The sequence below is a fragment of the Solea senegalensis genome, linkage group LG8 (assembly GCF_019176455.1).
Source record: "Solea senegalensis isolate Sse05_10M linkage group LG8, IFAPA_SoseM_1, whole genome shotgun sequence".
Taxonomy (NCBI): domain Eukaryota; kingdom Metazoa; phylum Chordata; class Actinopteri; order Pleuronectiformes; family Soleidae; genus Solea; species Solea senegalensis.
Genome location: NC_058028.1, coordinates 16,516,742 through 16,532,805, shown reverse-complemented (window position 1 = coordinate 16,532,805; position 16,064 = coordinate 16,516,742). Strand labels below are relative to the sequence as shown.

At 42.6% G+C, this 16,064-nt stretch overlaps 1 protein-coding gene across 1 annotated transcript; it reads right to left on the bottom strand.

Moving 5' to 3' along the window:
• Window positions 1-1,248: 1,248 nt before the first annotated feature.
• Window positions 1,249-15,454, bottom strand: ypel2b (yippee-like 2b). Its single transcript, XM_044032693.1, has 5 exons — window positions 15,337-15,454; window positions 8,003-8,234; window positions 6,923-6,966; window positions 6,514-6,622; window positions 1,249-3,657 (listed from the first exon to the last, which is right to left on the bottom strand). Exons 2-5 carry the CDS (start codon window positions 8,117-8,119, stop codon window positions 3,568-3,570), a joined length of 360 nt encoding a protein of 119 aa, XP_043888628.1. The 5' UTR covers window positions 8,120-8,234; window positions 15,337-15,454; the 3' UTR covers window positions 1,249-3,567.
• Between the last annotated feature and the right edge of the window lie 610 nt (window positions 15,455-16,064).

Here is a 16,064-nt window from a genome sequence, read left to right as displayed (position 1 = left end):
CCCATCATGTGACTGTGTATACAGATTTAGGTCCCCACAAGTACACACACACAAACACAGCAACTGTCCCCATGTTTCATGTTTGAGTGAGATGAGATGAGAACTGGTGCAAGAGCGACCAAGCTGCTGCAGATGCTGCTGCTGTTACTCTTGTTTGTTTTCTCTCACAGTAACAGCTGATGTAAAATGTGCCCACATTCCTCTGACGATGATGATGATGATGACGCCTGGTCAATTTACAAGGAACGAGCAGACACCATATTCACGTTATGTAACAGTCAAAATCACCGGATCACATATCACGAAAAGAAATCCAATACTATTCCGACTTTTCACGTAAATGCAGCGTTTGTAAACTTGTGGGCTGTTTATTTATATAAAAAAGATCCGTTACAGTTAAACACAGTTATGTTTTGGTGACAAATATGTAAACCCGACCGTATTGGACTTCAAGGTTGTCGTGTCATGCCATCCCTACAATTGACATCATCTTCCACCTCATCATTTTTTCACCATTATTGTTTGCTGTTCTTGTCACTGTGTTGACCCAATGTTATAATATGTCAAAACTGCTTTTAATGGATTAAATAATGTCTTAAAGGGCCTGTGCAACTGTGCATGATGCTGATTAAGGGAGATTTTTTGAATCGGGACTATTTAATATCCTTTTAGGCTGCTTTTTTCCATTACCATATTAAAACTTATACACATTAAAATGTGCAATATGGAGTGTCTTACATCCTTTTTTTCAGCACAACCTATAGACAATCTGATGAAACTATATAAACACCTGAGCAAAAAGTACTCAAATGTATGTTTGTTTGTTTTTTAAAGCAAATTGAATTTGTGAAATTTGGAAATAAGTCACATTTAAAAGCTCAAACTTTTGACTTGGCAACACATAAGAACACGAACATTTTTTTTTTAAAGCCTGAAGATGTGATCTATACACACAGACACACCCAGGATGTCCATATAAGGAGTTGTGTATTATTCCCACCACAATTCACCAAGGGTGCACCTGCGGCACTGATCTGTGCAAACCGGTGCTTATTATTATTAATGTTATTTTGAAATTGAAATGTAGGCTAAAACAAACGTCTACATTAGGAACTTGTGGGTGTTTGAAAGACATGTGCGTTTATTAGACAAAGAGGACAAACAACTTAAACACGTTTGATTTTTGGACACTATTGAAATCCTCGTTTAAAGTGCATTCCTCCCACATGAAGACACACACTATGTTCATACAGATATCAAGGTGCTCTTTTTATTAGATGAAGATCCAATGATATTGTGGTCGACATCAGCATCCTCCTTTACAAAATTGACATTAAAATTGAAATATTTTCAGTACAAAAGTCGTATCGAACAGCCAATGTGTGATACGGGAGAGAAAGCATGACATGACCTACATCATATTCATTCATCATCCTGTGGATCATCGAGAAAACACAATACATTAAAACTATTTACAATCTGTAACACAGAGGCCGACATTAATGGTAATCCTCACGGTGAATACAGTAAATAGAATATATTCATATATTAAGATCTTTTTGTTTACAAAGTCATAATGCATTATTTCAGTATATCACAGAGAAAGGTTATCCGCAACCTTGGCTTTCAGCTATACACACACACGCACACGCACACGCACACACACGCACACACACCCTCGTTTTGCAACATTTTGCCCAAGCAAAAAATAAAAATAATTATATTTTTCTGTTTGGTCAACTTATTGTTGATGTGGGTGGGTTCTTTGGTTGTGCTGGGTTTAATGTCAAACCTGGGATTGAGCGTGAGTCAGCTGCTGAGATTTGAGTAAACACAAGAACAATGTACAAAACAACAGGAAACTATATGTGACAGGGGAACTCATTTGTATGTAATAAAACAAACAGTGCGTGCTATTGCAGAGGGATCTCACAGCTCAAACGGACTGTGATGCGACTGATTACTGATGTTGTATTACAGCACAAGTTTTTCAGTGAAGAGGACCGGAAACAGAACTGGTTAGAATTCTAGATCATGCACGCACTGGATCGTTGCATTCCCAAGAGATGGAAGCAGCAGAAATGGGTTCTCTTCTCTGAAAAGAATGCATTTCCATCGGGGGGAGAACTTGCACATCCAGCACATTTACTATGATCCTGGCATTGGAGAAGAAAGTTTAGCATCAAGGTACCTGAACAATGCTTCCAGTAATGTTTTCTCATAATGCATGAGTAAGCTCAGGTGGGAAAACATAGTCCAAGAGGATAATGTGTTCCAATAATTCCAGAATGATTGTTTTGTTTTATGAGGGAAAGTTAGTGAAGGTCAGTGTAACAGCAGTTAAACAGTCATCCCAGACTGAAAGAGAGCCTAAGAGAAATAGATATATTACCTTTTCATACATCTGGATTACACACATCTGTCATCATAACTTCAAGAACAATAGAGCTAAATTTAAATGACTATCATTTGCATTTCCCTTGAGTCCCAGACATGCACTGGCTATTTCCGCCTTTAGTTAAACTCAGGCTACATAGAGGCCTGCAGTTTACATGATGAAAGTGTGTTTGTGTCAGACCGATCACAGCTGTGTCACATCTGCTCATCGAGCTGCATCAGCAGAGAGATGCTCACAAACCTTTGGGAAACACAGTCAAAGTCGCTCACCGGAGACACTCGTGTGTCGTTTTTTTTTTTTATTCTATCTGGCTGAGAAATGGAGGTGGACGGAGCGACGTGTCTGCCGACACCAGGCGATCAGATCACTTCACATGACTGTGTATCGGACGCTGAATAAAACTCCAGGAGCTGCTCTGCTCTGCTGCGAGTTTTGCACACACTGTTGTCTGTTTGTTTACTGTTTACTGTTGGCTCATCCTAAGCTGCATCACTCCCAGGTCACTCGATGGATCCCAGCCACAGGCCATTAAAGCCGCTAAAAAAACGGGATCAGAATCTTCTCTTTTCCCAGCAGGTGCAGCTGAGTGAGCTCCCCCAAAATCCAACGCCCATATGCTCGGGCCTCCGTGCCCAGCGTCATCACCAGCCCAGCTGGCTCTAATCAGCTGGATTTAACATCATCTCATTCATGATACGGACAGACTGAATGTGGCTGTAGCGCCTGCTTTCTTTCTGAGTGAAATTAAGAGTTGAGTTGCCTGTGAACTAATCGTTCTAACATGACTGATGTTTCCTAGCAGGTACAGGAGGAGTGTTAACACATTTTTAGGAGATATCAAATCAAAGTTTCAGAAAAAAACGTCTACTACTGCCGGCCACGGCCAGTCACCGAGCCCTGCCAGCTGCATTACGAGCCTGCCTCGTCCATTCTCTCTGTCAAGCTGGGATGTCTGCGCTCTTGATGTATGCATGTGTTTGTGTGTGTGTCTACATCAAGAGGCATGGTAGGGAGGGAGAGTTACAAGGGTTAATGGTCACACACTCACCCACCACAGGCGTCCCACCCCGCTGCCCCTCCTCCTTTCATTTGTCCATCCATCCCGCCACCCCGTGGTCCCTCCCCCTCCTCTTCTACACTGTGGCGGTCCTGTCCCGGGTGCTTGTCCATCAGTCCCAGCCGTTGTCCTTGATCATATGGGCCAGTTCAATGATGAACTTGCCCTCTTTATACTTCTGACTGCTCTCAAAGGCATGTTCCTGGAGGGTGTGGCAGAGACAGACACAGAGGATATTTAGAACTTTGACAGAGCGTAGGATCGTGTCGGGGGAGATGCAAGGAGCAAAGTGGTGTTTTTATTTACAAATAACACATAATAATGACCAGCTGTTTGTCTACAGACTTCCCTCGTAAAATCCACACAGGACTGAGGCAGAAAAGGCTCCGTTGTCATGTCTGTTTCTGCAACGCTGTCAATCAAAAACTCGTTCCTCCAATCATGATCGTCATGCAGAAGCGCAGCCGCCCACTGCTCCATTGACTCCCGAGAGAAGCTGAGCTTCCCTGGAAGTGACATTTTTGACCCTCTCATCCGTGATAAACAGCTGATTCTGAAGGAACTCGTGACACGTTCTAATCGCGTTCTAACTTGCATGTAGTATTGAAATATAAATACAACACAGTACATATGTGAGGACATTTTAGAGGAAGCAGAGCTCCATTGCAGAACTCCATTCCCAAACTCAGCAGGAAAAATAAAGTGGATGTCGTTCTTTTCTGTTTGCATCATAAGTTTCCACGCGTGTTCTGACTGCTTTGTCTTTGTCTTCAGGCCGCTGTAGAAAAGTGGCGGCACAAGATGGCAGCCTCTGTATAGCAAGGTTCTTACCTAAATTACATGTAAAAGGCTTATACTAAGGCAACAAACCAGATCATTTTTATTTAAATGTAACTGTACTCTCACGCAAACATACATATTTGTAGTATTTCCTCTTAAATGACCCTTAAATCCCACTCGTTCTCTGTAAACCTCCCTTTAAAACGATGTCACACGCTGCAGCCTCAGTGAACCGTCTTGGCTGTGACTCGTTTGGTGTTTTGCTATCTTGGTTAATTTCTTCAGATCACATTCCTCACAGTAGCAGAGCATTGGGTCGAGCCTCTCACTAAAACTTTGATGAGTGCAGGAAATCAACACTGCTGCAACTGATTCTAATGGCAGTCGTCCATCGAGTGCTCCTCCTGTATCTGGTGTTTGTGAGCGCACGTGATGTTTTCTTTGCCTTGTGCGGTCATGACAGGATTAGAAACTACACAGAAAAGTAGCTACTTTTGACATTGGTTTACCAGGTGTTTATAAGCCACCGTGAGGAAAATGGTTTATTTTTAGGCAGAGGGGGTTAAAGAATCAGGTTTAAGGTTAGGGACGTTTCCATCATAGGGTAAGACGAGGAGAGCTGGTCAATGGAGCCTTCTCATATTTAAGTGAGTGAGTGTGAATTAACTTCTTTAGGATACAGTCACGTGTCTTATAATATAAATGCTCACCTCCACGGTGACAGGGTTCACCACAGTGACAGCTGCACGTGTTCAGCTCTGTTGATATATGAGGACAACTAACATGTGTGGATCCTGTTCCATCGCCCTGACAGCGGACCATTAATCTGTTCTAAATACATACTGTATGTGTATTCTAATGTGCTATATTAATGCTTGAGAGTGACTTTGACGAGACTCTAACATTAGACAGAGCAACACAGTGACGCTGTTTAAGTTCCATCTTCATCATGGAAGTTTTCGCTTATTGTTTGTCCTTGAGCAGTATAACTCAGAAAGTTAACAATGGGACAAAGGTAATTGATCAAGGATGAAGTTAAAAGATATTGATAGTGATCCAGATATGGATCCAGATTCAACTGGGACCGCTTGTAGGACTAACAGTCATGATAGGGCCCTCGTCTCATGCAACAGAAAAGTCATGTAGTTCTGTTTACGTTAAAGCTTTCAAAAAGTGGAATTTTAATGTAGTCTTCCTGCCATTCAGCTTTGTCGGAGCGCTGAGGCCACGCCTTTTGACGAACAGAAAATCCTTTGATAGATTTTAATTATTAACTTGTTTAGAACATATGGACCGAGTTTGATGCGGCTAGCGCAAACGTGCTAGGACGAGTTCTTTCAAATGCGCGCCATTCTAGCCATTCTTGTTTTTCGAAAATGGCCGACTTCTGAGTGGGTGGAGCTAATGGAAGTACATTAGAAATTTGTTTGGTATCATGAGAGCAACAACTGCACCAAGTTTGGTTAAAATCGGAACAACTATGTGCTACTTAGACACGATAGAAAAAATCTAGAATTTAGCATTTAAATTGGCCCCTGGCACATTCGTGCTCGGGCCCTAATTATTAACCTTGATGGAGGTCTGTGCTCTTTAAGCCTCGTTTCCACCAAGCCTTGATCTGACTTGCTGACTGCAGGGTGCGTGTGTGGGCAGGATAATAAAATTGTGTAGCTATGTAACGCAGCGTGACGTGGCAACGCGGTGCAGCTCGTCATTACATTCTTACAAAGGAGATGGACGTGACATAGGAAACAAACAAAGTGCAACAACGACTGCGGGGTGCAAACACAAAACACAGCTATTTTTCCCCAATCGTCACAAGTAAGTGACAATTCTCTGTCGAGCCGTCGACGGAATGCAGAGTGTGTGTAGCTCTGCCCCGTGGCACCCGGACCACTGTGATTTATACCCCAACAGAAGGGTGCCAAAAATGGGGACAGTACAGATTGGTTATTTTGGTACCCTTCTCAATGTGTGATAATGGCTAATGTGATGAACAGAAATGAACTCAACTGTATTACATGGTTGCATCCTCTAGTTTTAACCCCTAAGTGCTAAAATCAAGCCTGAGAGACCTCAAATCCTGATTAATTCTGAGAAGTCCAATTACTAATTTGTAACAGCTGTACCACAGCACTGACCCTGACTGAGGAGGAAGTCCACAAATAATTAGGACCCAAAACAGTTGTGCTATAAACGCAACCTCCCAGTTTATCGGCCTCTATCCTTGGATGCAGTTTGGGTGGCGCTGTGAATCAAATCAGCCGAGGACACTTACATATTTCCAGCCCAGGGTCGTCTTGCAGTTCTCACAGTAGATATCTGCTACAGCATGCAGGCCTGTGAGCAAAACTCTCTCCTCTGCAGGGCCACACCCGACGTTCACCCTGAGAGAGGGATAGTGGGGAGGAAGGGAGACACGAGCAGAGACATGGTAAGACAAGTAATAAAAGATAAACTCTTGTGAAAGTGGCTTGAGTCACCCCTGCTGTGGAACACACGATACATTCATACAGTTTCACACTCACTTCAGGTTGATAATGACACACAGGTGAGCCCCATCTACTTCTACATCTCATCTTCTAACACCTGCATACGTTAGATCGTTACTGTACGTATACCATGTGTTGTTTTTATTTACACATAAAACTGCAGGTGGGTTGAAATGAAGCAGGAGAAATACTCACACAGAGTTGAACAGGTAGGCTCTGCCCTGGCTGCCCTGGAATGACTGCAGAGACAAGATGAGACAAATACTTAACAGTTGCAACAAGACGTTCATCTTTGGTACATGTTGTGCTGTATTCTTTCGCTTTATAAAAATGCCTGCATGTTGATTTGAGACAGACATTTTACAGGTCCACATTTTAGGCCATTTAAATAAAATAAAAAGTGGGCTATAATAGTCGTAATCCTGTTTCTATTGGTGTATAATCTAGAGGTAGATCAATGTGGGTTTTCTATGGCTAGTATCAATCCACTTCACCCAAAAATATACATTTTTTTTACTTATTCGCATCACAGTGGATCTGAGATACATGTCTTGTTCACCACAACAGCAGAGGAAGAGTGGGATTGAATAAAAATACAATTGACAAAAAGTCCTCGTCAAAGTCACTTCCTTTAAAGAAAATAAAAACCCTACACTGCTCTTTACTGTGTCTCTGTCAGTAAAGAAATAAATAAATAAAAACTGGTCCTATTTGGTCAAATGAAACAAACACTGAAGCATCATAACGCTTTTAAGTTTATTCTTCATTAGACCAAGTGGGGAAAAGAATGGATGGCCTTTTTGTCTCCATCTGATGAAATATAATACAATTGCTTAACTTCAATAAACACTAATGGTCTGGTCAGTCTCTCAGTCACTGAAGTATAAATATTTTATTACATTTTATTAAACGTATGAAACAGGTCAACAAAAACCTAAACTTTGTAATCTACACATTTAGATGAAGTAATGAAGTTACAGTGGTCTGAGCAGCATTTTCTCACTGTTTCTGACAACAAAAATCTATAAACTTGCATTAGTGTAACTGTTGTGTTGTCCTTTCCATGAGTCCACCGTGTTGGGGTGCCATGGTTCTGCAGTAGCTCATAATGAACAAGCCAAACACTGGTCCTAGAGAGGGTCGTTCTACAAGCTGTCCATTTGTTTGCAATCTGAACTCCTACACACTCATCCCAATGGTTTGGGACAAGGGGGTCTTATTTATGGTTTAACCACCATAAATAAGAAGGGTCAAATCCCTGGAACTGTCAGTTACCTTGGAGATGAGCTCGTCATGGTTGGCCAGGTGAGCTCGGCAGTGGATGCAGCTGTAGGTTCGGTGGCAGCTCGGCAGGTAAGCCTGGAAGGTCTTGGAGCGCGTCATTCTGACCATGGGCGGGGTTGGCGGGCGGTGCAAGAAGGGACTGCCAGCCCAGGTCGGCTCACAAGGGAAGCACCGCAACACACAGGTGAGGGCCGTGGTGGGCGGTGGGTCGGGAGGCGAACACCTGAGCACAGGAAGAATAACAGAGCAGCCCGTGGTTACGTGGTTGTGTAACAGCTGATGTTGCAAACTGAGCCGCAGGTACATACTTGCTGATGGGATTACAGTCTGCTCTGCTGGTTCAGATCATTTTCCAGATCTCATTGCATCTCTGAGACTTCTAAAACCTCAAAATGCAGCGAGGTGCTGAGACACTGTGCATTATTAATACGCCTGTGTCTCCGGCTGAGTCACTGAGCTTCAACAACAACATCTTCAAGCTGAAAATGCTGAATTAGCTCTACCACACCAAATCTATTTACACAGAGTACACAAAACCAGTCAGTGAAGAGACTAGTTTTGCCGCCAAGGCATGAACAGCCAAAATAAACAGGTTTGGTTATGACTAAATTCTTGCAGATTTGAGTCATGTTCAGTGCTAATACTACGAATTAGAAAAATAAATTATGTCAGCATCCTGTTGCAAAAAACAAAGGATCCCACCTCCGCTCACTGCTCCCTTTCTCAAGCGTGTCGGGGAACGTTTCATACCAGAATATGATGTAGCGACATTCTACTTTAAAATGTTAAAATGTTTGATGTTGATATGGTGGCACAAGATGGCAGTCTCTATAAAGCAAGGCCCTTGTCTAAAGTACATCCAAAAGGCTTTGTTGTAAGGTAGAGAAAAACCAAATGATCTTTACTTTAAAGCAATTATACCATTATACACTCATATTTATTCCACTCCTGCTAAGAAACACGTTGGACCTTTGCTAATGTTATCTTGCTCGGCCTAAATACAGCCTCACAAGGCTGTGGACTTAATCTGGTTTAAACTACAATCCAACATATTTTCCAGGATGAATGCTTACTCCTCTGCTCCAGTTTTAATACTGCACAACTTTTAGTTTGGGGGCTGTTGGTCGGACAATGGACAATGCCATAATCAACACATTTCACTATCTTCGGGGGGGAAATTCCATAAATGAAGCAATTCATCAGTTATTCAGACAGGTTTTGTGACGACAGTCCAGTTTTAGACACTTGAGATTCTTGTGCAGTCGTCGCCACTCTGCACTGAGTTGTCAGTACACATAGGTGTCACAGCTCGCTCACATACTGTGTTTATGTCTATGAGGCTGCAGAGATAATCTGCTTAGCCTAGCACAACTGCGCGGATCGTGCTATGCCCTCTCCATGATATCCAAATAGGCCGAGCCCTTAAAATACTTCTGCTGGTATGCCCTGGTGACTGAGAAGATTAGCAAGCTGGCCTGGGAACCCATCCCAAAGGCTTGGAGCCAGGAGGACAGGAGTTCACTCTGACCAACTGTACAGGAAAAACCAATACGTAGTTAAAGGCCATTGCTCTCTACCTTGTGGCACATCCATTGTCAGTGTGCTTTCATTGCTGAATGCAACTTTACGTATCAAGTATTAGGCAGGATTTTTTGGGGGATTATTTTTAAGCATAATATAAATGAATCACGTGATCTGAGAGAGAATGGTCTTCTGTCCCTTTTTCTGCTCTGTTTGCAGCCTCACAAGTCAAATCTGTAATGTGACAGGAGGCGATGGTCAATCACAGGACAGTTCAGAGAGATCTGCGTAGAGGTCCTTTCTGGTGCTGGATACACAAACAAACTCCCTACACTGCAAAGAAACCCTCCAATCGATTTCATGTGGCCCACCACTTAATATCAAGTTATAATGGAGTTATTCCTGTATGTTTTGGTTTTTGATTAGTCACATTAATAATGCATCATTAACGCATTATTAATGTGAACTATATATCGTTCTATATCAACAAAGACACTTTTATTTTTGAAATATCTATCATTGTGATATCATGACGGAATATCGTGCTATAATTTTAAGTTCACATTGCCCAACAACAATTAATAAAATTTCACTTGACTGGGTCCTCTATGACTCGTGTCACCTCAGTAATATACAGTTCAATACTGGGTTAAATTTCTAAATAAACTAAATAAAACAAAATAAAAATATTAGTCGGAAGGTTTTGACTCCCAATATTAAAATTGTGTTATTGTGTTTTGGAGTGGTTTCACAATATGTTGTCCCGTTCTGTCTTCTCTCCTTCCCGTCTCTCTTCACTTAACCATCTGGTAAAACTAATAAAATACTGAATGGGAGCAGGAGGCCTCTGTGAGTTCAGGACAAACAACAGGGAGACAGAGACAGAGCGGTCTCTTCATTTTACTGCCCTGCTGTATGTTTTTAGTGTCCGACACAGGCCGATAAAAGCTCCAGTGCTAATGAGAAGGACCGGGGCATATAAATATATAAAGCAGTGAGACATGCCCTTGTTTTCTCTCCTCTGACTCCATGCCAGCGGCGTGGGATTGAGGCACAAAGACACGCTCAGTACAGCTGTCACAGCTGACCCCCACACCCCCACCTCACCCGACACACGCACACACAAAAGACGATGTTTAACCCAAAGCGCGTTTTATCCTCTCTATCATTTCGGGAGTGAGGACAAGGATAAACTTCCACGGCTTCCAGTCCCACAAGACCAAGTGACAACCGGTCGCGACGTCACTGATTAGAATATTGCTTTTAAAGCCTGGAGTTTCACAGCTCGATCAGTGCCGTGTTGGCGTGTTGTAGATATCGTCTGGAAGCAGGCACCTGTTGGATGACACTAGCTGTCAATCACACTGGCGATCACTCATATTATGCCATGTTTTATTTATGGTCTATTTTCCACATAATTCACCTGAAAATAGCGACTGAGACAATAAACTTACTTTTACAAATCAGGAGAGAAGTCGACTTAGAGACAAAGACTTGGATTCAAACAAAGTTCCAAACAACCAGTGGAGTCGCCACCTGGTGGCTATTCAGTATGTGCTTACTTCCTGATTAGCTTCACCCAGCAAACCAGAAAACTACATCCACATTTACTATACAGTCTATGTTCAAGACTTGTTAAAACGGTTATAATACAATCATAATAATATCAAAGCTGCCGTCACCTATTTATGCAAACCTTTTCCTGCTTAAATTTAGATGCCGTATCCTTATAAGAATGTAATTGCTATTGGAAACTATTTTCGCAAAGAGGTGTTTGTAAGTAATGACATATCTTGCTTTGTTTCATATCACTGTAGACTGAACACATTTGGATTTTTCTTCTATTGTTTGGACAGAATATTGATATTTTCAGATCGCAGGTCATCGATGACACCGTTATAACCAAACAATAACAATGAATATAATAGTTCCTCTTTGGGATATCCATCAAACAGCAGTTTTTAATTACAGTGCGGTTATTAGTTTTTAAAATAGGCCAGATTTTATAACGTTATTTGAAGCGTCTTCTTTGAAGGAGGCACAATGTCTTCAATGTAAATGTGATATCATTACAGTGGGGGGGCGGGGGTGACAGGGCGGACGTGATGTTTACTCAAAGTAACTGCTCTATGAGATGCTGTTACATTTAGCTGTCAGCGTGTCAATATAGTGTTTCTCCCACAATGTGCTAATGATGTGGCTTTAACGAAGCGATGTTCCAACAGCAGAGGAGTATTGCAGTGTCTTCTCAAGAGTCTGCAGTCGCCCTCTGATTTATCACTTCATCACGTCTTTCCAGACAAACAGCACGAGGCTTACAAGGGGCTTTGAGCTCTAAGTGACACGTTTGTACGAAAACGTTTGTCAGATTATTCAGTTTAACAACAGAAAATTCCTTTTGCTGTTGATGTCTCCCCTGTGTCTTTCTAATCTGCTGAACAATTTCATTTTATAACTTTTGCCAAGGATGTTTTATTTTTTCAGAGATTTGGATTACATTTTTTGGGGATGTATGTAAGTGTTGATCCTTATTTTATAAAACAATTGTTGACCAAATCAGATTACAGATAAAACAAAACCTCACTGATTCAGAGGGGATGTCGGTTTCTCACACACAAACTTCACGATGAAAGAATCATAACACAGACAAATGGAGACACGACAGTGATGTGACTGAGCAGCAGTTAACTGTCCTGGACCGGCTCAAAGCAGGACCGTGATGCTGTTTGACATTTATGACAAATGTCTTCATCACAGCAGTCGTCTTGGTGGGTGAACATGCGTCGAAATCATTTAATGCCGAAAACACTGTCTGTTGGTTTGTAAAAGTGCTGACGCAAGAGAGTCAATCCACGCTGCTTTGTACTAAATGAAGTTCTGACAGAATGACAAAATGATCAGATGACGATGGAGACAGTGATTGCTGAGGTCCAGTCTGGCTCCAGCAGCAGCAGAAAGGATTATCAAACCAGACACGTCAAGACACAGACTGTCTGCATAACCTCAGTGAGTGTCTTCACTATTTGTCCGCCCTTTATCAGTTTATCTTTCAATCCGTGTCTTCTCTCTTCAGCTGCCTTTCTACATATTTCTCTATTCATTTTGCTGCTGCCACTCTTGACTATTCATCAGCACTGCTGTGGGTCGTTCGAGGTCGCCAAGCTGTCCATTCTGGTCATTTCTGGGTGTCATCACAAAAGGTTACGAGCTGTGAGCCAAAAGGGCCCTTGTATATGAACAAAAAAACCTTTGTTATGCAACGCACTGATGCTGCTGCTGCTGCTGCTGCTGCTGCTGCTGCTGCTGCTGCTGTAGCTGTCTAACAATGACTGTGAGCACGAGAAAAACAGAGGGGAAGAAGCGATACGAGGTGAGATGGATGAGAGTCACATGAGGACGGGGAGTTTGCAAAAACCGAATGAGAAGACGGACAGAAGCAGCACTCGTCCCTCCAGTGTTGGATGAGTCGGGCATATTACGCTGCCCACACCTGCACTGACAAACAATGTTTTGTACTTCATGTACTTTCATCCCGCTCTCCGCTCTCCATTCACTGTTGCACCACGAGTAACAGCAGCATGACGTCACTGACTAGAGAATGGTACACAAATAAAAACCCTCCTCTGTGCCTCCCCGCTCGTATTAAATCTCACTGACGAGGCGACGCCTCTGCGTCCCAGGTGCACGTGTGTGTGTGTGTGGTTCTGGTTGCTATGTCTTATGTGGACTTTGTTCTCGCCTTCTGTTGGTACAGTGAAAAGAGGAAGGCAGTTTTAACGAGCCTTTACATTTCCTCTCAAAAACAGAGATAACATGGGATGGGCCAGTGTACATCACTATTATGCTTAATAAGCTTATTGTGACACAATTTAACAAGTGGGACAATTGAGAAAATTGTTGATGAGGGGTGGAACTATAAAAGTTCATCACTTCATTCTCCTCCCTCTCCAACATTGACTGGTTATTATTTTGTTTATTTATATAGACCAATATATATATATTTATAGGTCATTTCTTAAAATGTCGTAAAAAGTAGGGATGCACGATATTGGACTTTTTGCCAATATCCGATATTTCGGGACTGCTTGGGCCAATAACTGACACAGAAAAGTGACTTCGATACTCATGTCGCCGCAGATGTAGATATACCTTTTCCTCAATGAGCAAAATAAATAAACATAAAAACAGGGATGTCACAGGGGTGTCACAGGGGTGTCACCGGGATGGGCTTTGGAGGTGGGTTAAAATATCGATTTAGTGATATATCCTCGTCCTTCCCCGTGCAATATGACAATCGATAAGCCAGGGCAAATATCGATGTTGTAATTAACAAATGAAGGCACTCTAAAGTAAACAGTCGCTGCCAGTTTCACTCGCCGGGCGTCACTACTTCATGCCTCCTCCTGGTGGCGCTGCTGAAATGAATGAGGGAAACTTGGGCGGAAGTTACCTGGCTGAAGAAGAGGAAGATCACAGCGGGATAATGGCGGAGAAAGCTACGTTAAGGGATGCTCCATCCACGTTCAATACATAGACTTTCTTCTCTATGTTGAGAATAAATAGACAAATCCTACACTTTTAACTTTTCACAGACGTTTTGTTTTCTTCAGTTAGAGACAGATATCGTGATGTACAGATGACTGTCTTGCAATATATGGATTATCACAGAACCGCTGTATCGTGATATTATTGGTATCGTGGACCATGTATCTAAAAAGAAACAAACTGACAGTTGTTTTACTGATGACTGCGTTGATGAAAACACTAGTGACTAATTTGTGCATGAGTTGCATCTTAAGTTGGTGGATGACGACATGTTTGTTTGCAGAAGTGATGAAAATGAAGAGGATGCTTGAAGCTGCTCCCCTTCACTCATCATGCTGCAGATGCTGCAGAAACGGTGAAACTGACCGTGGTTTTTATGTTGCATGAATCTGCAGGAAACATGAATCTCTCTATCTATAACAACATCATAGAGCTGTTTGCAGAACTTATCTTATTATTATTTACCTGATATTGATCCTCTTGCGAGTCTGAAATAAAGTTTGAATTGAATCTAACTGAATGGAATTAAAGTGACTAACCAACTTGTGAGTCATCATCACCATCAAAGGTAACACAGTCAACAGTGCGCGCGCGCGTGTGTGTGTGTTATTACTGGGATGAATGATGTCACAGCAGTCAGTGGTCAGTGTTGAAATGTATCTAGGCCACAGATGGTGGGGATACCTCAGCTAAGCACTGCTGGAAACGCACGCACGCCGCGCACGTGCACGCGCAATTATCCGCCACTCCGCAAAGCCTCCACGCGATCAATGACTTTGACATATCGACGAGAATCGGGCGACTGCCGCAAGAGTTCATGATCACATCATTGCGGGGATATATAACCGCATTGATCACGGGCTGACGCGCACACACGCGCGGCCAGGCGCGCGCACGCCGACGATGGCGCATCTACGTGCCTGACTGCCACCACCACAAATAGCACGCGCGTCCCAATCATAACAACAGCCACAAGCAGCTACTGTGTGGGCTCCACTTCTGCAGCAAGTCCACGCACTGAGCGTCAGTCCACACACACTTACTAAAGCGTGTTATTCAAAAACACTCAAGTACACACTTGTGTGTTTTTGTTGTCATGTTATAAACGTGTACCTGCACATCTGCGTCGAAGTTGCCTCGACGTAAAAGTGTCGAGAGGCTGCTCTGTGTGTGTGTGTGTGTGTGTGTGTGTGCATGACAACACAATAAATGAGCTTTAAGTGAAAATCGTGCGTGACAACACAACAATGTTTTTTTACCTTTGAGGGGAAGAAACTGCGAATCTCCACGTAGCAGAGAAAATGTCGCACCTTCTCGTTTTCCCTCGTGGCAGAGCCAATCCTAAGCACCGCGGAGCATACTTTACTTCCCAGGAAAAGATTTCCTCCTCTCTTCAGCGATGCAGCCAAGTCTGGAAGAGACGCAATGTTTTGACGCGCGTCAAAGCCCAGCACAGTTTACAGGAGAGAGGGAGAGAGAGAGAGAGGCAGAGAGAGACAGAGAGAGAGCCTGCAGGAGTGAGAGCATTCCCTGCTGTGTATGTCCGTGTTCGCATGAGACCCGTCGTACAGTTAGGATGGTTCCTGTCCTCACAGTTTGGAGATGTACCATCTCTTTTATTTTTAAGTTTTATTTTTGCACGATCAGGAGCTTGTTTTTTTCAACAATAATCTGTTCAATGTCGTATGAGACACGTGGGCCATATCCATATTTGTAGCAATAAATACCTAACATCACGTTCAAGTTTAAAGGTGCAGTGTGTGAGAATTAGTGACATTTAACAGTGACACTGACCCTTGGCATATCAGAAAGGATGTCATTCTTCTTTTTTTGTGCAAAACATGGCAGCACAAACAAAGTCCTTGCCTAAGGCTCTTACCAAATGAAAAGCTTGTTAAAAGTCAGATTTTTGGTCAGACTAAGACAAATAATTTGGTTTTCTTGATGTCATGTAAAACCAAGCTCGTCTTAATCAGACTAACATACC

Coding starts and splice junctions, on each gene's coding strand:
- ypel2b (XM_044032693.1), bottom strand. CDS start 8,119: ATGGTCAGAATGACGCGCTCCAAGACCTTCCAGGCTTACCTGCCGAGC. Junction 6,623..6,922: donor GCCTACCTGTTCAACTCTGT/GTGAGTATTTCT, acceptor TCCCTCTCTCAG/GGTGAACGTCGGGTGTGGCC. Junction 3,658..6,513: donor CGACCCTGGGCTGGAAATAT/GTAAGTGTCCTC, acceptor CACACCCTCCAG/GAACATGCCTTTGAGAGCAG.